At 40.8% G+C, this 21,731-nt stretch overlaps 1 protein-coding gene across 5 annotated transcripts in view; it reads left to right on the plus strand.

Moving 5' to 3' along the window:
- The window catches only part of MCM10 (minichromosome maintenance 10 replication initiation factor), a 38,831-nt gene that overhangs the window by 14,870 nt on the left and 2,230 nt on the right, over positions 1 to 21,731 (plus strand). For all 5 annotated transcript variants that reach the window (XM_014453224.2, XM_014453225.2, XM_006085805.3 and 2 more), the window contains exons 7-19: positions 1,503 to 1,668; positions 2,785 to 2,952; positions 4,535 to 4,651; positions 6,797 to 6,996; positions 8,526 to 8,626; positions 9,774 to 9,884; positions 9,971 to 10,088; positions 11,472 to 11,700; positions 12,768 to 12,912; positions 13,527 to 13,645; positions 15,740 to 15,853; positions 18,310 to 18,455; positions 21,687 to 21,729. In XM_014453224.2, coding sequence (XP_014308710.1) covers positions 1,503 to 1,668; positions 2,785 to 2,952; positions 4,535 to 4,651; positions 6,797 to 6,996; positions 8,526 to 8,626; positions 9,774 to 9,884; positions 9,971 to 10,088; positions 11,472 to 11,700; positions 12,768 to 12,912; positions 13,527 to 13,645; positions 15,740 to 15,853; positions 18,310 to 18,455; positions 21,687 to 21,729 — 1,777 coding nt within the window. The remainder of the gene's footprint in view (positions 1 to 1,502; positions 1,669 to 2,784; positions 2,953 to 4,534; positions 4,652 to 6,796; positions 6,997 to 8,525; positions 8,627 to 9,773; positions 9,885 to 9,970; positions 10,089 to 11,471; positions 11,701 to 12,767; positions 12,913 to 13,526; positions 13,646 to 15,739; positions 15,854 to 18,309; positions 18,456 to 21,686; positions 21,730 to 21,731) is intronic.

Below are 21,731 nucleotides of genomic sequence, written 5' to 3' on the forward strand. Positions count from 1 at the left end.
GGGGGTTGGGGGAGCTTTCCCCCTATCAGGCACAGAGCAGGGCGGATAGGGAGGTTGTGGCCCCGCCCCCTGTCACACACAGAGCCACAGGGCGATCAGGGGGTTTGGGCGCTGCCCCGTCACGCTGATCCCGGTGCCAGGAGGCCTCGCGGCCTCGTGGCTCCACTGATTCCGGTGCTGGGAGGCATATTACCCTTTTACTATATAGGATAGAGGCCTGGTGCACGGGTGGGGGCCGGCTGGTTTGCCCTGAAGGGTGTCCTGGATCAGGGTGGGGGTCCCCACTGGGGTGCCTGGCCAGTCTGGGTGAGGGGCTGAGGGCCGTTTTCAGGCTGGCGGGTGACTGAAGCTCCCACCCTGTCCTTTTTTTCTTTTTTTTTTTATTCTGGGCCAGCTTTAGCTCTGAGGCTTGGCTCCAGCTCTGAGGCCTCGGCTACTGAAAGCAGGTATCTGGTTTGTTTGGGTTCTATAATTGTAACACTGTTGCGGTCCTGCTCACTCCAGCTCTGAGATCCCGGCTGGCTGAAAGCAGGGATCTGCGTTTGTTCTATAATTGAAACAATGTTGCGGTCCTGCTGGCTGTAGCCCGGCTGGCTGAAAGCAGGTTTCTGGGGTTTTGTTTAGCTTCTATATTTGTAACACTGTTTCTTAAACTGCAAGCTCAGAGGCCGGCAAGGCAGGCGGGGAACATTGGCTTCCTCCGTCACTGAAGCAAGCAAGCCTCCTGTTCGCTTCAAGCTGCCTGGCTGCCAGCCGCCATCTTGGTTGGCAGTTGATTTGCATATTGCCCTGATTAGCCAATGGGAAGGGTAGTGGAGTTACAGCTAATTACCATGTTTCTCTATTATTAGATAGGAGAGAGAGAGAGAGAGAGAGAGAGACACACACACACACACACACACACACACACACACACACACTAGAGGCCCAGTGCATGAATCCGTGCACCTTGAGAGGAACTGTGGGCAGTGAGGCTGTGGTGGGCACAGGGGTGGGTCTTGGCCCATCCCCTGTGCCCCCGCCCAGCCCCTCCCACCATGGCCCCAGGTTCCCTATCTGCTGGCAGCCCCACTCCCGCTGCCGCCACTCCCATGTGCTGACAGCGCCAGCCCTGCTCGCACCCGCTGACAGCATGGAGCGATTGGGGCTGGCGCCAGCAGCGGGTGCAGGCAGGACTGGCGCTGGCAGTGGGTGCAAGTGGAGGCTCCAGAGCCATCAGTGGGTGCAAGTGCCAGGCGGGACCGCGGCACAAGGGAGCAAAGAATTTTCAGTAACCACGAGAGGCTCACCCCGATGACAGCATCTGGCACTCTGGTCTGGCACCCCCGCTCTCCTGTTCACCATCCCACCGCGGTCAACACCCGCCGTGTTCCACACACGCCCCCTGGTGGTCAGTGCACGTCATAGCAACTGGTTGTTCGATTGTTCTGCTGTTCAGTCTATTTGCACATTAGGGTTTTATATATATAGATGGTCTACTAATTGCTGATTTCTTGACGCAGACGGCCTCGAGTGTCCTCCACAGAAATGAACAAGAAAATGACAGGTCGAAAACTGATCAGACTGTCTCAGCTCAAGGAAAAGATGGCAAGTGAAAAGCTAGAAGAAGTAGACTGGGTAACATTTGGGGTTATATTGAAGAAAGTCACTCCACAGAGCTGTAACAGTGTAAGCCATTTTATTTATTTATTTATTTATTTATTTATTTATTTATTTATTTACAGTATTACATATGTCCCCCATTTTCCCCCCTTTTTGCTCCCCTCCACCCTGCCTGCACTGCACTATTGTCTGTTTGTTTTTTGGGTTAATCTTTTTTCATCTCCCTGACCCCCCTCCCCTCAGATCTGTCATTCCATTCCATGCATCCATACTTCTGGACCTATTTTGTTTATCAGTTTATTTTATTCATTAGATTCCACATAAGTGAGATCATGTGGTATTTGTCTTTCTCTGACTGGCTTATTTCGCTTAGCATAACACTCTCCAGGTCCATCCATGCTGTTGCATAGGGTAAGAGACCCTTCTTATTTTTACAGCCGCATAGTATTCCATTGTGTAAAGGTGTCATAACTTTTTTATCTACTCATCTTTTGATGAGCACTGGGCTATTTTCAGATCTTAGGTATTGTAAATAACACTGCTATGAACATAGGGGCGCATATATCTTTCTAATTGGTATTTTGGGATTCTTAGGATATATTCCCAGAAGTGGGATCACTGGGTCAAATGGCAGTTCCATTTTTAATATTTTTAGAATACTCCACACTGTTTTCCAAGTGCCTGCACCAGTCTGCATTCCCACCAGCATTGCATAAGGGTTCCTTTTCTCCACATCCTTTCAGCACTTGTTTGTTGATTTACTAATGGTAGCAATTCTGGCAGGTGTGAGGTGATATCTCATTGTAATTTTAATTAATCAGTGATAAGGTTATCAAATTTATATCTGTGATATGCACATGAGTGTGTGTGTTTGAATGTTTTGAGTGAGAGATTAGAAAGGCAGTGCTGCTATCCCATTGACTATTTAGACCTGAGAATTAGAGACTCTAGTAACAATTTTGCTACTGGTTTGCCTTAACTTTACCTTCATCTCTAAAATGAAAAGGGTAGTACTAAAGCCTAGAGAAAGGATTAATTTATAATTAACAGAAATTCTGATGATTATATATTTAGGGTGGATTATAGTTATGTATTTTTCCACAACAGAACACTTGAACTGTAAATGGAGGCAGTGTACCCCATTCAAAAATCATTAAAATTAAGAATAAATATTTGTTCCAGGGGAAAACATTTAGCATCTGGAGACTAAATGATCTTCGTGACCTGACACGGTATGTGTCATTGTTCTTGTTTGGAGAAGTTCACAAAGAACTCTGGAAGACTGAACAGGGTACCGTCATAGGGCTACTCAATGCTAACCCCATGAAGCCCAAGGATGGTTCAGAGGAGGTAAGAATCTGTTTCTGTGATTATTGGGGGAAATACCTTTGCAACTTAGTCAAATTCTGTCAAAAAGATTTGTAGTGGTCTACTTTCAGATAATAAATCATGCCTTTAAAGTATTACCTCCGTTAATCTATTTTTTTGCTTGCTTGTTCATTCCTCACCCACCAGTATTCTGAATTTTCCACCTGCTCTAAATTGTTTTGTATCAACTTCTTTCATTATATCTTTTGAATTAGTTTCAAGTTTCCTGGAGTTTTTTTAACTCTTAGCTCAGGTCTCCTTAGCTCTCCTTCATAAATTTCCATGGTATATCAAGATGGCAAGGTCTTATAGTTTGATGGTTGAGAGGACTTTGCTCCATTGATTAGTACAACCATAGTTGCAACTTAGAATCATAGTGAATTTTTACCTTCTTAAGCATCATCATTAGAGTTTTGGTACTATCCACTGATTCTCTAGTACAGTGGTTCTCAACCTTCCTAATGCTGCAACCCTTTAATACAGTTCCTCATGTTGTGACCCCCAACCATAAAATTATTTTTGTTGCTACTTCATAACTGTAATTTTGCTACTGTTATGAATCGTAATGTAAATATCTGATATGCAGGATGTATTTTCATGGTTACAAATTGAACATAATTAAAGCATAGTGATTAATCACAAAAACAATATGTAATTATATATGTGTTTTCCGATGGTCTTAGGTGACCCCTGTGAAAGGGCCGTTCAACTCCCCCCCCCCCAAAGGGGTCGCGACCCACAGGTTGAGGACCGCTGCACTAGTAAATTGTAAATCTTAATATGGTGTGAATGGGACATACCATTTCTTCAGCTGACCCAGCAAGAAGCTACACTTTAAACTTTGTTGTAGACAGATTATTATTATCAGGAATATTGAGAGACAAAGTTTTTTCATTCCTTATTTTCACCAGAGAATAGCAACAAATCTTCACCTATTGGTTCCAATGTGGTTTGGCTACAAGTAACAGGAAAACTTCACTATAGTTTCTTTTTACAGTAAACAGTGGGGTTTGTTTTTCTCACATAATTTTTAAAAACCTAGACATAGGCACTGTAGTGATATCAGGACCAATGCCTGCTAGTCTCTCAGCCTTTTCCTCTTTTCCTCTTGGCTTTGAAGCTCTTGCCATCACCTCTCCATTCAAGCCGGAACTGAGCCAACCTCCTCTATCTGCTTTTATCAGTAAAGCCAAAGCTTCCCCAAACCTTCTGTACCAATCCCAGCTTTAGTCTCATTGGTCAGAAAGAATATAGTCACATGACCATTGCAATATGTAAGGAGTGCTGGGAAAACTGGGAATAGGATCCATTACCTTATACTCAGCCTTTGCCAACCAAAATAAAATCAAGATTTTGATAGCAAAGACACAGGAGAGAATGGATATTGGTAGAGAACTAAATATGTCTTCTACACCTCCCATTTCTAAAACTTTTATAGGGCACTGGCTTCAAATTCCTTGAGCCTGACTTCTTAACTCACACCAACCATTCTTTTATCCATTCTAGCTGATAAAAGATCATATTTTCATCTGCTTTTAACTCCCATTCCACTTCTTTTCTACAGGTGTGCTTATCTATTGATCATCCTCAAAAGATCTTAATTATGGGTGAAGCTCTTGACCTGGGAACCTGTAAAGCAAAGAAGAAGAATGGAGAACCATGTACACAGACTGTTAATTTGGTTGGTTTCAGCCTTGTTAGGATGTTTTCTGCTAAAGAGAGGAATTAATAGGAATAAATTATAGGTACTTTAGTGGTGACAACCACTTTGGAACTGAGTTTCCTACATAACAGGAAGCATCAAAGTGAGAAAATTGAATGTGTGGTTAATAATTGCCAATTTGAAAAGCTGAGAGTAGGGGAAGGATTTCACCTCTTAGGAAAGTTATCTTTTATTGCCAGCTGACTAGGAGGTATAAGAAACAGAATTTTAGTTCACCCTCAATTCTAAACTTACACCATTCTTTTATCCATTCTTTGTGGGGCCAGAGATCAAACACTATGATGTAATACACTGCACACCTTAGTTTAGTCTATGCTTACTATACCTTCTCTTAGAGTTTAAAAAAAAAATAGCTTCATTGAGATATAATTCACCTATACAATTCACTTTTTTAAAGTGTACAATTTAATAATTTTTAATATATTCAGAGTTGTGCAACCTTCATCACTATGTAATTTTAGAACATTTTTCAATTACCCCCCTCCCCCCAAAAAAACACCCATGCCCATTAGCAGCCACTCCCCATTCTTCTCTTCATCCAGCCCCCGGTAAGCTCTAATCTAACCTCTATCTCTTTGAATTTGCCTGTTCTGGACATTTCATATAGTGCAGCAATTTTCAACCTTTTTCATCTCATGGCACACATAAACTAATTACTAAAATTCTGCGGCACACCAAAACATATATTTTTTCCCAATCTTAAAAAAAAGAAAGGTATAATTTTGATTAATTCACACCTGATGGTTATAATTATGTTGGCTGTTTTTTTTTTCTTTTAATTTATTGGGGTGACATGGGTTGATATAGGTTTTAGATGTACAATTCTGTAGTACATCATCTGTATATTGCACTGTGTGTTCACTACCCCAAGTCAAGTTTCCTTCCATCACCATTTATCCCACCAATACCCTCTTCTACCTTTCCAAAGTCCCCCGTTGCCTCTGGTAATCACCACACTATTATCCATGTCCATGAGGTTTTTTTCTTTCTTTTTTCTTTTCTTTTTTGCTCAGTCCCTCCACCACCAACTCCAGCCTCCCAAATTCCTACCCCGCCCTCCCACAACAGCTGTCAGCCTGCTCTCCATCTAGTCCAGCGGTTCTCAACCTGTGGGTCGTGACCCCTTTTGGGGGGAGGGTCGAACGACCGTTTCACAGGGGTCGCCTAAGACCATCGGAAAACACATATATAATTACATATTGTTTTTGTGATTAATCACTATGCTTTAATTATGTTCTATTTGTAACAATGAAATTGGGGGTCACCACAACATGAGGAACTGTATTAAAGGGTCACGGCATTAGGAAGGTTGAGAACCACTGTCGTAGAGCTTTTTGAAAGGATTAAATGACAGATTTTGGTTTCATCTCGGTTTTTTTCCTCATTCCTGCTTCGCAGATGAACTAGTGAGCATTGTTACCATATCTGAGGGCTCACCCAGTAGAATAATAGTATGCTGTTTCTCTTTTGTTCCTTTCACTGAAGGAACATTTGTCCAAGAGTCAACCAGAAAAAATAGAAAAATCTCACTAGAAGCCGATTTGTCTTATTTTTTTAAATTAATTTTTATTGAGGTAAAAATCACATAACATACAATCAACCATTTTAAATGTACACTTCAGTGTTATTTAGTATATTCACTGTTGTGCAACCAGCAGCTTTCTAGTTTCAAAACCTTTTCATCACCCCATAAAAACATTTCTCATCCCCCTTACCTCCTTCTCCTGGTGACCTCTAACCTGCTTCCTGTCTCTGGATTTGCCTGCTCTGGATATGTGACATATGAGGAAGCATACAATATGTTATGTGACCTTTTGTGTCTGACTTCTTTCACTTGGTGTTATTTTGATTGTAGAACGAGTGCAAAGGGAGTGAACTATATCACTTTTTTTAACCTAATTAGTGCTTTAGTTAGAATTTAAGAGAACTTCTTTCCCCTGTTCACTGCATGACTACACTTTGCAAATGGCTTTGGAGGTCAGTAGGGAGGGCTCTGCACACAGAATGATGTCTCACAAAGCTGGGAGAAAGGGACCCTGTGGGTGTACATTGTTTTCTGGACTGTTACCCTAACCCTGAGGCAGCCTCTCTTCCTTTTTGCAGAAGGACTGCGAGTACTGTCAGTATCACATTCAGGCCCAGTATAAGAAGCTCAGTGCCAAGCGAGCTGACTTGCAGTCCACCTTCTCCGGAGGACGAATTCCAAAGAAGTTTGCCAGCAAAGGCATCAGTCTGAGAGAACGGCTGTGTCAGGATGGTTTTTACTATGGAGGGGTTTCTTCAGCATCATATGCAGCCTCAGTGTAAGACATTCTTGAGCTGCCTTTGAGACCAGGACCTTGCTTATCTGATAAGAATAAACCTAGTGGTTGTACATTTCTGTAATGGTCCTAGAAGAGTTGTGCAGGTTTTATCTTTAATAGATGAGGGCCTCTTTTATTCCCAGGTAGAGAGAAAAGCCACAGAACAGGGAGAAATTGAGCCATGTCACGATGGTCTTTAACAAAAAACCCATGCTTCCTGTTTGGGTTCTAATGTGAATAGTGGAACTTTGTCAGGGGCTGATTATTTGGTAGTTAAAAGACTGTTAATCATTGTGTTGACATCCTTTAAATCATTTCCCTTATTATGTATGATTAGAGTAAGATTGCAGACCTCTTGAAATCCGTATTTAATTCAGTGAATGAATATGCAGCTTCACAAAGGGGCATGGAAGGCAGGCGTTTGTCGCCTCTTTTCTGGGGATCAGCCTCTCCAGAGTCCCTGAGTAGGTGATCAATGACCGTTCCCTTATTGTGAAAAGCACATCTGGGTACGTGATGTCTGTGGACTTGGCACAAGGGAGCTATAGTTGATCCAAGAACAAAGCATAGATTTTGTCCCATGTGCAACAGAAATTAGGCAAGAGGACTCACACTTCCTGCCTATTTTGTAATATCAAGCTCATTTTTAAATTAGAAATAGTTTCTGTGATTTTCCAAACTGCAAAAAGCAATAAACGTTATTTTAAAATATATATGTATGTTGCCCTGACTGCTTTGGCTCAGTGGATAGAGCGTCGGCCTGCGGACTGAAGGGTCCCAGGTTCGATTCCGGTCAAGGGCATGTACCTTGGTTGCAGGCACATCCCCAGTAGGGGGCGTGCAGGAGGCAGCCAATCTCATGGATGTTTCTAACTCTCTATCCCTCTCCCTTCTTTGTAAAATCAATAAAATATATTTTTAAAAAATAATAATAATAAAATAAAATATATATGTATGTATATGTTAGCTCCTTGTTATAGCTGCTTCTAGGTGGTTTATATTTTTTCATATGTATAAATTTTTAGTAATTTAAAATGAAATCATACTGTATCTAGTTAATAACTTTTTTTTAACAAAATAATGTTTTCTTTATCAAATATTTACTTGTGGCATTATTTTTAGTGGCTACATAGTATTCTTTTACATGACTCTGCAATAATTTACACAATTTCCTATGGTTAAACCTTAATGGTGTTTCTGATTTTTAATGTTATAAAGCTTTTGTTAATATCCTGTTTTTTGAATAGTCAATTATTCTAAGATAAATCCTTAGATTTCTTGACTAAAGTGTTGGCATATTTTTTATTTCTTTTGTCAAATTTTCCTTCCAGATGGCCTCAAGCAAATTTGCATGTTGCTGTTTTTCACATCCGTGATACAATGCTTTCACCAGTTATGCTATAGGGTCATGATAGTAAGAGTCTAGTTATATGCTGTTTTGAGAAACTATGCATACTTCTGTGCCTTCTTCACTTTATCAGAACACTGAAGTTCAGTGATTTTCCTTTGGGGGTGACTTGTCATTACAGTGCAGCAGCTGGTGCTCCTAAAAAGAAGATTCAAACCACTCTGACTAATCTGGTCGTGAAGGGCACAGATTTGATCATTCAGGAAACTCAACAAAAACTCGGTAACTTTGTTTCTCAAAACTACATTTCTTTCTGTTGCTTAAATGTGTAGTCTTTAGGATTAAAAATGGTCACATTTTGTACTCTAAATTATGAGTATCCACTCCTCACTATCTTAGTAATATGGCCTAAGCTGAAGGAATCAAGTTCAGTTGGCAGCATCTTAAGAAAAAACAGCATGTTCATCTTGACTGTGTCTTAGCTTAGTATGCTTTTAAAAATTTCTTGATGTATCTGGGTCTAACTCTAATGTCCAGTATTAGAATCATTAGTATCATGTTCCTAATCAAACCCATCTGTTTTCTTTCATTAAAACAGATCTAGATCAGAAAATGCTACCTTCACCCTGTACTTGGGGCTTTATTCATTCATTCATTCATTTATTTATTTATTTATTTATTTAAATATATTTCTTTATTGATTTCAGAGAGGAAAGGAGAAGGAGAGAGAGAGAGAGAAACATCAATGATGAGAGAATCATTGATCGGCTGTCTCCTGCACACCCCCCACTGGGGATCGAGCCCGCAACCCAGGCATGTGCCCTTGGCCGGAATCGAACCCGGGATCTTTCAGTCCACAGGCCAATGCTCTGTCCGCTGAGCCAAGCTGGCTAGGGCGGGGCTTTATTCATTTAACAGCAGTCAGGGCCTAGTGTGGACCCTTATCCATAGTGCATATTCCAGAAATAGTGTATGATGTGACCCCACAGATATGAGTATTCTAATCATTACTCAAAATAAGTTATATTTGCCATCCCCTTGTCCTACTAGTCTGATTAGAGGTTAAGGATCCTTTTTTCTCTTGGCATTCCATCTAGTTCATTTACAAATGACGTAAGTTATGAATGCAGAGTTTAAAAGTAATGTCAGCCCTGGCCTGGCTGGTTTGGCTCAGTGGATAGAGCATCGGCCTGGGGACTGAAGTCCCAGGTTCGATTCCGGTCAAGGGCACATGCCTGGGTTGCAGGCTCGATCCCTAGTAGGGGCATGCAGGAAGCAGCCGATCAGTGATTCTCATCATTGATGTTTCAATCTCTCCCTTCTCTGAAGTCAATAAAAATATATTTAAAAAATAAAATAAAAGTAATGTCACATAACATCAAAGGGTTTAAATTTCAGATCCTCTAAAGCTGATGTTTGTATATTCCAGGAATAGCCCAGAAAAGCTTGTCTTGCTCTGAGGAATTCAGAGAATTGATGGACTTGCCCACATTTGGAGCCAGAAACTTGAAACAACATTTAGCCAAAGCCAAATCATCAGGTAGAGTCAGCTTGTACCTGCTTAGCATTCATATCTGAGTTCCCGCTGCCTCTCAGAATCCCCTCAATCTATGACTTGTGTTTTAGGGATCATGGGAAGCTCAAAACCTGCTTTCCAGTCTATCTCGGCATCAGCCCTCCTGAAGCAACAGAAGCAGCTTATGTTGGAGATGAGGAAGAGGAAATCAGAAGAAATGGAGAAACGGTAAGAGTAACATTTAATATCCCTGCTTGGATAACTCATCTCAGGAATCCTCAAAATATCTTCAGAGATTTCAAAAATGCACTTTACATTTTGGATGGTTGGATATCTTTTTAATTTTTAAAAGTGTTAAAATAATTTTGACATAACCTAGATAGATAGCATTTAAAGTTACATGTTTCTGACTTATGTTAGTGAATCCTGAGACTGAGTGGTACAGGTTACAGTAATTAATATCACCGTGGAAAAGAAAGGACCCTTATCTATAGTGCACATCTGAAAAGGGTTTGGGGAAAGGGGAAAGTGTGTTTGGCTCCTGTTTCTTAGTTTGGCACAATTAGGTTTTTAATTACAGGTCGCACAATGAGTAGTTTTTGTAGTTGTTGAGGTAAATGACAAAAATGAGGCACTGAAAATGAAGTCATTTTAGAGACAAAATTAAGTGGGAATGAATATGGAAGGTAAATTAATCAAAGACCCTTTTTTTTTTACTTTAAATAAATTTTTATTTTTCAATTACAGTTGACATATATTAGTTTCAGTTATACAATCCAGTGATTAGACATTATATGACTTACTAAGTGATTATCCCAAAGATTCTTTAGCTCAAATTATCTGAATAGTAATAAGATGATAGTAATGGTAACAAGTACGTACAGGTGCTTAACATGTACCTTGAGCACTGTGTTAAGTGTCTCAGCTGTTCCTAAAATACAGAGAGATTTGGTAAATTCCTAAAGATCTAGGTGAATTCTTAGACTAATCAGAGGCCTAGGAATATAGTCCATAGCTCACCTTCAGGGCTGTGTTCTATAGACCAGCAGTCGCCAACCTTTTGGACCCCACGGACCACCAGTGGTCCGTGGACCACCAGTTGGCGACTGCTGCTATATACAGCACCCACTAGAAAGCTAATTGATAAAAATAGTGATCAGTGCCCTAGATGGTTTGGCTCAGTGGATAGAGCATCGGCCTGCGGACTGAGGGGTCCCGGGTTCGATTCCAGCCAAGGGCACATGCCTGGGTTGCGGGCTCAATCCCCAGTGGGGGGCGTGCAGGAGGCAGCCCATCGATGATTCTCTCTCATCATTGATATTTCTCTCTCCCCATCTCCTTTCCTCTCTGAAATCAACAAAATATATTTTAAAAAAATAGTGATCAGTTCTAAATTGGTAAAACAATTAGAGCTTTTTCAATGAAAAATCAGACAACTGAGGAGTGAAGAGTTAATGAAACTAGCATTCTTCTTAATAGCATGCTAATCTGAATTATTAACCAAGGAAGGGAAATTTTACTGACAACTACTCATCAGCTGGTGGCCTGCCTGCAGTCTCTCAGTCTGTTACTTTGTGCTTGCAAAGTGTGTGATTGCATATTTCTTTAAAGATTTTTACAAAGCTCAAATGAGGTCTCGAGCCCAGCTGTGCCGTCGTCTTCTCGACAGCCCCCCCCTCGGTCTCCACCAACAGGGGCTGAGTTCCCCAGGCTGGGAGCAACCCCACCCACACCGGTGCCCACGCTGGGGCGAGGCATCTCAGAAGGAGATGATGTTCTCTTTTTCGATGAGTCACCACCTCCAAAACCAAAACTGAGTGCTTTAGCAGAAGCCAAAAAGGTAACTGGTATTTGTTTTCTTCAGTGTTTGAATTTGCTTTTCATAGACATAGCTGGAGTTTCTCACTTTATATATCTATGATCAGGAATGACAGCCACGCAGTAGCTATTTATTGATCATGATTGTTAAAGTCAGTGAAATTTTAAATGATGTCAACATAATGCCATTAATTTAGTCCAAGAAAATTAGCCATTATCTCAACACTTTTGTCAGGCTGAAGGAGATAGCCTAGAAGAAGATACTGTTTTATAACTGGAGACACTTGCATTAGGGAAAAAAATTCTTGAAATTATTGAGGCAAGATAGTAAAATAGTGGCTTAAAGAATCCTTTAAAAGAAATCTTACACATAATAACCGAGTTGCTCGGATTGAAGTGGAAGTGCTCAAAACCCCACTGCTCAGCACGTTCCACCACTCCCCTTCCTGAGTCACCCTGTCTTGAGTTATCTTCTCTTTGCTGTAGTAGCAGCAATAACCACATGGAAGGCAAAGGCGAGCTGTAAGCCAAAGCTGTACCTACAGTAATAATAATTGCATGTCTTCATCACTGTTACTGTCCCTGTGATAGATGTGCCAATGCTATTTTTTGTGTCCAAGTGTGTGTTTCACATGCATTATCTCATTTCATTCACACAACCCTCAAAGATAGGGAAGTGCTGTCATCCCTGTTTTAGAAATGTAGAAACTGAGGCTGAACAATTAAGTAACTAAGGTTATAATCCAGTAAGTGACAGAGCTGGAATTCTATCCTAATTCTGTCTGATTCTAAAACAAATTTCCAAAATGTTTATGTGGTTCCTCTAGGGGTCTAGAACCCTATAGACTAGCTGATGTTAAACTTACGATATTTAAATAAGCTGAGACTTCATTTACTAAGTTATAAGACCTGTCTCCCATACTTTTAAATTTTAATAATAGTAGTAATGTTAAATAAAATGAAGATATTTTGCCAATTTATATTTGAAAGCTGCCAGAATTCATTGGTTAATAACTGGAAAGGGATATGGAGCTACAAATGCCTATCTCATTGTTTAGACTTTTATCTCCCCCTCCTCTTTTTTTCTAGTTAGCTGCTATAACCAAATTAAGGGCAAAAGGCCAAATTCTTTCAAAAACAGACCCAAACAGCATTAAAAAGAAGAAAAACTACCCCGAGGATGTCCTGGAAGTGAAGGCACGTGTAGAAAAGAATACCACATTCTCTCCGCAAGGTACTGCAGATTTCAGAGTTCACAGTAAAAGAGAAGGAAGTGTTTAAGCCATAACCAGCATTTCTGATATCAAGTTATTATTTTACTTCAATTTACCTCTAGGTAGAATACCTAAATAGAATTTCCACAACTGGAACTGTTTGTTTTTTATAATTGCATTAAACTGAAAGTATGCACTATTTGAAAACTTGAATAAAGGATTACTCATTGGATCTTTGCATGTATATATATATATAAAGGTTTACTTTGAAAGAAGTAGAATTCCTTTGTTTAGAATTGCCCTATTTTTATTTTAAAAACTGAAGTTGGCAATGTCATTTTAACATCAGTTTGTAAATAGGATACTTGTTATCTCTTTTCATAGTCAGTGTACCTGTTTTAAGGTGAAAAATATTTTAATTCAGTGGTCAAATTTGCTGCCTCCCATATTCTAGTTTCTGCATCTCAGCTCGCTTCTTAAGAGCCTTCCTCTGCTGGTAGCTAGTGGAGTGAATTAAGTTTGAAGGGACTGGTGGGCAGAGACAGAGAGAATGAAGGAAACTGAGTGGATAAGGCCCACTGTTTTATGACAGTAGATGGGCTATACCGGCTGATGCTTTTTCTTTCTCCTCTAGCTGAGGATGAATTGGAGCCTGCCAGGAAAAAAAGGAGAGAACAGCTTGCCTACCTGGAATCTGAAGAATTTCAGAAAATTCTAAAAGCAAAATCGAAGCACACAGGGATCCTAAAGGAGGTAAGAGCTCAAAAGATTAAAGATGGTAGAGCTGCCATTAGACTCGCAGTGCTTTGTTGTGGGACTAAGAATTTGTTTCTTTTACCTCAACCAGGATGTAGCTGCATGTCAGTTTGTGAACTTAACATTTTTTTTAAAATGGATCACCACTATCTACTGTTTTCTGCCTTGCAATGTGAAAGGGATTTTTCCATTCAAATATTTTTATATTGGCATTTCAAATGCTCTAAATCAGCAGCTATCAACCCAACACTCCAGTGCCCCTTTTTAACAATAAGTATTTTGTATTGTTCCCTTATTATCCTGAAATAACATTTATGATGATGTTATCACCTAACTAGTTGAATTTTATTGAAATGTTAATATCTAAAATGTAATGTAAAAAAGAAAGAGGGAAATATTTATATTAAAAATATGTATTTTATTATGTAAGTACATGGACACAACACCCTAGAAGAAATATTGAAGTATGAAGTAGAGTGTTAGATTTATAAGTGTTGTAAATATTTGAGACAGATATTAAGGAAGACTCATAGAGATGTGTTTTCTTAGTAACTTAAATAAATACCATGGGCCTGTTTCTTTCAAAATGGGATTTTTTTAAAAAAAACTAAAATGGTGAATAATCCTGGGAAACTTTTGAAGACACCAATGTGCAGTTGTCCCTCCATATACATAAGAGTTGCCTAAATGCACTCTTAGAATATTCAGTGTATATTAAAACCATGCACACATATTGTAGGGTTTGATAGAAAGCAGTTAGGTTCAATGGTGATAATCGGATTTTCATCCACATGTCCTGAAGAACATTCAGGAAAACCCTTTGTTGTATGGGGGACTGTTCTGTGCATTGCAGATAGCTTAGCAGCCTTGGCCCCTGCTGATAGCAAGGGTAGCAATTATTGAGATAACAAAAAAGTGTTCCCACAGATTTTCTTTTTTTTCTTTTTTTATATATTTTATTGATTTTTACAGAGAGAAAGGGAGAGGGATAGAGAGTTAGGAACATTGATGAGAGAGAAACATCGATCAGCTGCCTCCTGCAAGCCCCCTATTGGGGATCAAGCCATCAACCAAGATCCATGCCCTTGACCAGAATCGAACCCGAAACCTTCCTTCAGCCCAAGGGCCGATACTCTATCCACTGAGCCAAACCGATTAAGGCCCACAGATTTTCAAATGTCCTCTTGGGGGCACTAATCACCCCCATTTAGTGCCACTACTCTAAATGATCTGCTATTCTTTTGATTAGCAAATGACTAACATGAAGGTTATATAGCATATCTTTTTTTCTGGACTTGAAATCAGGAAAGATGCTCAAATGACTGTAGAGCTGAACTTCTTCCTGTTGTGGCCACCAAAGACCCTGGGACTTTATGTCTTAGCTGCACTAACTCCAGACCTGTGACCACATTCTGCTGTAAATATCTCACTGCCGCCCTAACCGGTTTGGCTCAGTGGATAGAGCATCGGTCTGCGGACTGAAGGGTCCCAGGTTTGATTCCGGTCAAGGGCATGTACCTTGGTAATGGGCACATCCCCAGGGAGTATGCAGGAGGCAGCTGATCAATGTTTCTCTCTCATCGATGTTTCTAACTCTCTATCCCTCTCCCTTCCTCTCTGTAAAAAAATCAATAAAATATGTATATTTTTAAAAAATATCTCACTGCCCTCATATCTCCTCCCTGTTGTTCCAAACAGGCAGGATTACTCCTAACAAGTACTTGGTCTGGAGAAGAGTATAAAATAGAGTGGGCTGTCATTGCTGGGGAGGCATTGAGTACCTTCCATAGCTGGAGTCTGTATTGGGATAGTAGGACTAGTTCCTTTCTGGTGCACACTTGACATGGTAACACTGTTAGTAATGGTAGCATTTTAAGTTTGTATTTAGTGTTTTAAAAATCACATGCTCTTGTACCCTTTTTTTGCATGTCAAGAATTTGTGTCTACTTATGATTATCTCTTGGTTTGCATTTACCAAGCTATTATCAAGTGGTCCTCATTGACAGGAAGTTTCTTCCATTCTATTATTGAACTGTTGTCTGAGTATATGTTGGATTTGGTAAAAGTCTCCTGTATGCCTTGCCATTTCAGGCCGAGGCTGAGCTGCAAGAACTCTATTTTGAGCCACTGGTGAAAAAAGAACAAATGGAAGAAAAGATGAGAAACATCAAAGAAGTGAAATGTCGAGTGGTGACATGCAAGACGGTGAGTGCAGGAGGACGGTCTGACTGTGGGCCCTGTGTTGTGCTGCTGTGACTCAGCGGAACATGGTGATCTATGGGATGTGGGGCCATATCTTGTGACCAGATCTTGCTTAAGCCATTTATTTACACTGGAAACAAAACTGTTACGATAGCCCAGGAGCTGGCTTTATGTCCACTGTCCAGTGAGCTCTGATAAGGGGGAGCATTTGTAGTGAGGTTTTCTTCTCATTTGACCTCAGCTCCCAGTTCTGCAGACAAGCCTTTAACGTCTCTTCCCCTTTGCCCATTGGACCCAAGTTATTACGTGTTTCTCAAGTTTCTCATACATCCTCAGATCACAGCTCCTGGGACCTTGCTTGAACAACTTGATCTGGGATATCATGATATGACCAATTACTGTTGTCTCTTTCTACTCAGGGCTTAACTTACTAAATTGAATCCCAAGGCAGTGTGAATTGTATTATTGTCTATGTTTGCAGAATTTTTATCCTAAGTCTGTGAGAAATAATAAATTCCCTATTTCTCAACATTAATTTAAAAATGACTCCCCACCCCCATTCTGGCCAGGTGGCTTAGTGGGTTAGAGTGTTGTTCCCATAAGACAAGGTTGCAGGGTCAATCCCCAATCAGGGCACATATAAGAATCAACCAATGAATGCATGAATAGGTGGAACAACAAGTCAATGTTTCTTTCTCTTTCTCTCAAAAAAAAAATCAAATTTTTAAAAAACTGGCTCCCAAAAAAGCTCTTATTGAGCACTATATTATATCATTACCAGTCATTTTCTCCCTGCCTGCTAGTCAGCCTTATTTGCATGTAAGAGGAGGAAGAGGCTTAGCTTACCAAAAACAATTTTTTATATCTTTATTCTTTCTAAAGCCTTAGATTTTCCTTTACATTTAGGAAGTGGCCCTGAAACAGCCACAACTAAAAGGGCTTCCTTAAGAAAGTTCAGACCTTGGAAAATAAGTAAAGGTTTTACCTCAGATGACAGCTTTTACTCTGACAAAGTGGCAAACCTAAGGACATAGCTAGTGTATTAGTTTCCTGTTTCTGCTCTTAACAAATGCCCACTGATGTGGTAGCTTAAGACAAATTTATTGCCCAGCCAGCGTGACTCGGTGGTTGAGCATCAACTTACGAACCAGGAGGTCATGGTTCGATTCCTGGTCAGGACACATGCCTGGTTTTTGGGCTTGATCCCTAGTGTGGGGTATGCAGGAGGCAGCCCATCAATGATTCTCTCTCATCATCGATGTTTCTCTCTCCGTCTCCCTTCCTCTCTGAAATCAATAAAAGTATATTTAAAAAACAAACACACAAATTTATTACCTTACAGTTCTGTAGGTCAGACGTCTGTGTAGGTTTAACAGGGCTAAAGTCCAGGGCTGTATTCCTTTCTGGAGACTCTAAGGAGAAACCATTTCCTTGCCTTTCCTGGCTTTGAGATCCCACCCATATTCCTTGGTTTGTGACCTCTTCCTTCCTCTTCAAAGCCAGCAATGGCAGGTTGGATCCTCTCATGGCATCACTCAAACCTCCTTCCACTTTTAAGAACATCTTGTGATTCCTTTGGGCCCACCCACATAATCCAGGATAACCTCCCTATCTTAAAATCACCTGGTAGGTGTGTACGTCTTTGTGTGGGGGGAGCATTATTCTGCCTACGACAGCTGGCATATCACTCTGCTCTGCACTTTTATTTTCTTTTTTATCTTAGAGAGAGAAACATCAATGGGTTGCCTCCCATACACACCCCAATCAGGGATTGAACATGCAACCTAGGTATGTGGATATGTGCCCTGACTGGGAATCAATCCTGCAACCTTCATGAGACCCCACTCCAACCAGCTGGGCCAGGGCTGCTCTGCACTTGTTGAGGTTGTCAAAGTCTGGAATTATTTATCTAGACTCAGTGTAATTAGCAGAAATTAACATTGTACTATCCCGGCATTTTTTTCGAGCTTCAGCCACCATTTCTTATTCCTTCAGTTCTGTTGAGAATCAAAATTAAGTGAATTATTTAATATCTGTCTTGGTTTTGCTACTTAAAAAAATAGGATTCGTAAGCTTATATCCTTTCAGAGGCCTTGTAAGAGAAAGTGACCGAGCTGCTGATCCACTTCCTCAATGGGCCCCGTGCCTCAGTGTCCCATAACCAGGGACTGCAGTGAGCCCAGGACAGCCCAGCCCAGGCTATTGAGAGGCTTCCAGTATTTTTCTTCCCCTGCCCTTCCTATTGTCTTGATGTCACAAGATTATCGTGTGCTTAGTACCTGACTAGAAATTGAGGCAAACATGAGAAAAGGTGGTATCGGTATGAGGGACCCAGGAAATCACAGGGCTCATGGCAACTGAAAGATAAGGTGGTCACTCCACTAGCAAGCACCTGGATCATGACGAGAGGACAAGTTTCTCCTTCAAAGCTCTTGACCGTGTGTGTTGGTTTTATGCAGTGTGCCTATACCCACTTCAAGCCTTTGGAGACCTGCATCAGCGAGCAACATGACTACCATTGGCACGACGGCATAAAAAGGTTTTTCAAGTGTCCCTGTGGAAACAGATGCATCTCCCTTGACAGGCTTCCCAAAAAGCATTGCAGGTATGAGGACTGCCTGGAGTTTCTTGGCCCATCTGGACTTCTTGAACCCTTTTTTCAATTCTTACGTGATGTTGTCCCATTGAAACACTGGACAATCCTTTGTGAGAGTCAAGCCTTATTTCCGTGCCTTCTTACAGTCCCTGCAGAGAAGGGATCCTGCCCTCTTCACTGCTTTATCCCCAAAACACATTGCCTGACCTCTCGTACAGCGGTCGCCAACCAGTGGTCCGTCAGGCCCGAAAGGTTGGCAACCGCTGCTCTAGTAGGTCCTCAGAAACATTTGTTGAATCAGTCAATGAAGTATGGATAAGGTGGGTTGGGGAATATGTGTATTTGCCCAGGGCTAGGAGATGGGATTATTTCCCTCTACTCTTAAGGAGTTTTCTTTTTATTTTTGGGGGGACTTCAGATATAGAGACAGCTATTATTGTGTTGGGTGTTATTCACATAGAACACACCATGAATACACCCTCTGGAGTTCAAGGTGGCTGATCACACGCAGCTTGTAGTACACAATCACTGGTCCATTCGGTGCTCACCCTATGTATCTACCGTCACATGTGCTGCATAATCACATGTTAGTCATGACATGGTATCTGTCATAATGCCATGGCCACCATGTCTTCCCGTGTTTGTGGTGATGCTGGTGTAAACAGACCTATGTTGCCAGTCATATCCCTCTAAGTAGTCCTGCTCTAGCAGTCTAAAGTGTAGTTAAATATATTTCCTAATGTCCCTGATGATTGCCTTTTGAACTCAAGGGTTAGTAATGTTTAATTTCTAAATATGTAGGATTGATTTTCGTTATTATTAATTTCTAACTTTATTACATGATTCTTAAAAGACATAATCTTTGTATGATATTAATCCTTTGGAATTTGAGGCAATTTTAGGATCACCTTTAGTCTTCCCAAGAATATCTCACCAGAATATTCACACTACCTTTTTGTTTCTTGTTTGGTTTTTGTTCTTGTTTCCTGAAACCCATGCTTCACTCTCACTTCAAGTTATCCCAGGTCTGATTTGGGAGGAAGGGGACTTGAACTGAACTTCATACTAGTTCATCACCTTGTCAGGAGCCGATTTGTGAATTGTTCATTCTAGATAATTGTTTTAAGTAGCTAGGTATATATTACTGGACTTCTCCAAAATACTGTGACAACAACTTTTGTAAAACATTTGAGTACAGAGAAATTCTGTTCATTAAGGATAAGCAGTTAAGTACAGCTCACAAATGGAAGCACAAGATGCCTTTTTGGCTTCCAGGTGACACTTATTTTTGTAAGAGTAGCTGCTCTCTCTGGTCTTTCTCTTGTCAATTCTAGATCTAGAGCAGAAGTGGGCAGACACTTTCTGTAAAAGGCCAGATAGTAAATATATTACGCTTTGCAAAGAGGCCACATGGTCTGTTTCACAACTACTCAGCTTTGCTATTGTGGCTCTGTTCAAATCAAACTTTATTTACGAAAACAAGTACAGGCTGGATTTGGCCCATGGGTTGAATTTTTTTGCTGACCCCTGACTAGAACTGTGATTTTCTTTTTTTTTTTTTTTTAGTAATACTAGTATCATCTAACTTTGTTTTGTATTGGTCTCAGCCTATCAATAACCAATGTTGTGGCTGGAGCAGCCCTAGTAGTTCTTACTATGATTGCAAGCTGCCCTTCAGCAATAACTATTAGGGAACTCTGAAAAGATACAGGTTTATTACTTATGAGACCTAAATATTACACAGCACACCTGGGGCCACACAGCAAGGTCCCTGTGGAAAGCCTGGAGACAGCACACTGGCCTGGGATCCTGCTTTTATTGGGGTTAAGGGTGCGGCCTGGGGTTTCCAAGGCTCACTATTGATGAGTTTAAAACGTAAGAGGGGGAATTTAAAGCACAGGAAGAGAAAACAAGTAGCCCAAATGGTCATTTTTTAAATTAAGAGGTCTCTAAACCAAAGGAATCTCAATGTGGGGAGGCCGGCAGCTGGGCTGGCAATGTGTTTGTTGAGTTAGCCATCTTTGAAGTGGATGCCTCTTTGAAATAGCAATCAAAGCTTAAGTCAGGCACTTGTATTACAAAAAGAAAAGAAAAGGTAAATGCCACGGCTTCCACTACAAAACTAGATAGGGAGGAAGAATGAGGCAGATAAGGCAGTCCCCTAGGCCCCAGACCCGAGTGTAAGACATATTTCTATGTTTTCTCTGTATTTTCTGTTCTTCTCTTTCTTCCCCAGAGTAAATTCTACAGAAGATAAACTTTCCCCATAGTAGCCACATCCCTTCTCAGGGTTGGGACTCATTCACCAAGTTAAAAAAGGAGAACAAGCATCTTTAGGCCACTTGAGCAATAAGAGAGTGACCCTGTTTGGATTATGAAAAAGGAGGAAAGATTATTCAGACCAGAAAAAGATCAATCGTTTTATTAGTATTATTATCAATGTTATTATTATTGATTTCATTTTTTAAATATATTTTATTGATTTTTTACAGAGAGGAAAGGAGAGGGGATAGAGAGTTAGAAATATCGATGAGAGAGAAACATCGATCAGCTGCCTCTGCACAATCCCTCCTGGGGATGTGCCCGCAACCAAGGTACATGCCCTTGACTGGAATCGAACCTGGGACCCTTCAGTCCGCAGGCCGATGCTCTAATCCACTGAGCCAAACCGGTCAGGGCAATTATTATTGATTTCAGAAAGGAAGGGAGAGGGAGAGAGAGATAGAAACATCAATGATGAGAGAGAATCATTGATGAGCTGCCTCCTGCACACCCCACACAGGATCGAGCCTGCAACCCAGGCATATGCCCTGACTGGGAATCAAACCATGACCTCCTGGTTCATAGGTCGATGCTCAACCACTGAGCCATGCTGGCTGGTCAAGATTAATTCTTTTTTATCCCAACCTTTTAGTTCCAGAAAAAGAGACAGGGGTCGGGTAAGCCTTAGGCTAGCTTCCTAAACCCCAGTGTCATCTTAGTGACTGTCAGTAGGAACCACGGTTGCATTCATCACCTACCATGTGCACAAGTCTGCCATTCTATCGTTAGAAATTCCATTTCTGATGTATCTGGCTTATTACAGAGTTGAAGACCATTTCTGAAATGACTGGAGTGTGTATTTTCAGTAGCATTTGACCATAGCCTGTAATATGAGTGTCACCTTGATCAGCTTCTGCCTGATCTGTATGTGTGTGGGTCCATATCTGACTGCTGAGTAAATCTCCTCTTCTATTTCAGTAACTGTGGCCTCTTCAAATGGGAGCGGGACAGAATGCTAAAGGT

The sequence above is a fragment of the Myotis lucifugus genome, unplaced genomic scaffold (genome assembly GCF_000147115.1).
Source record: "Myotis lucifugus unplaced genomic scaffold, Myoluc2.0 scaffold_22, whole genome shotgun sequence".
Classification (NCBI taxonomy): domain Eukaryota; kingdom Metazoa; phylum Chordata; class Mammalia; order Chiroptera; family Vespertilionidae; genus Myotis; species Myotis lucifugus.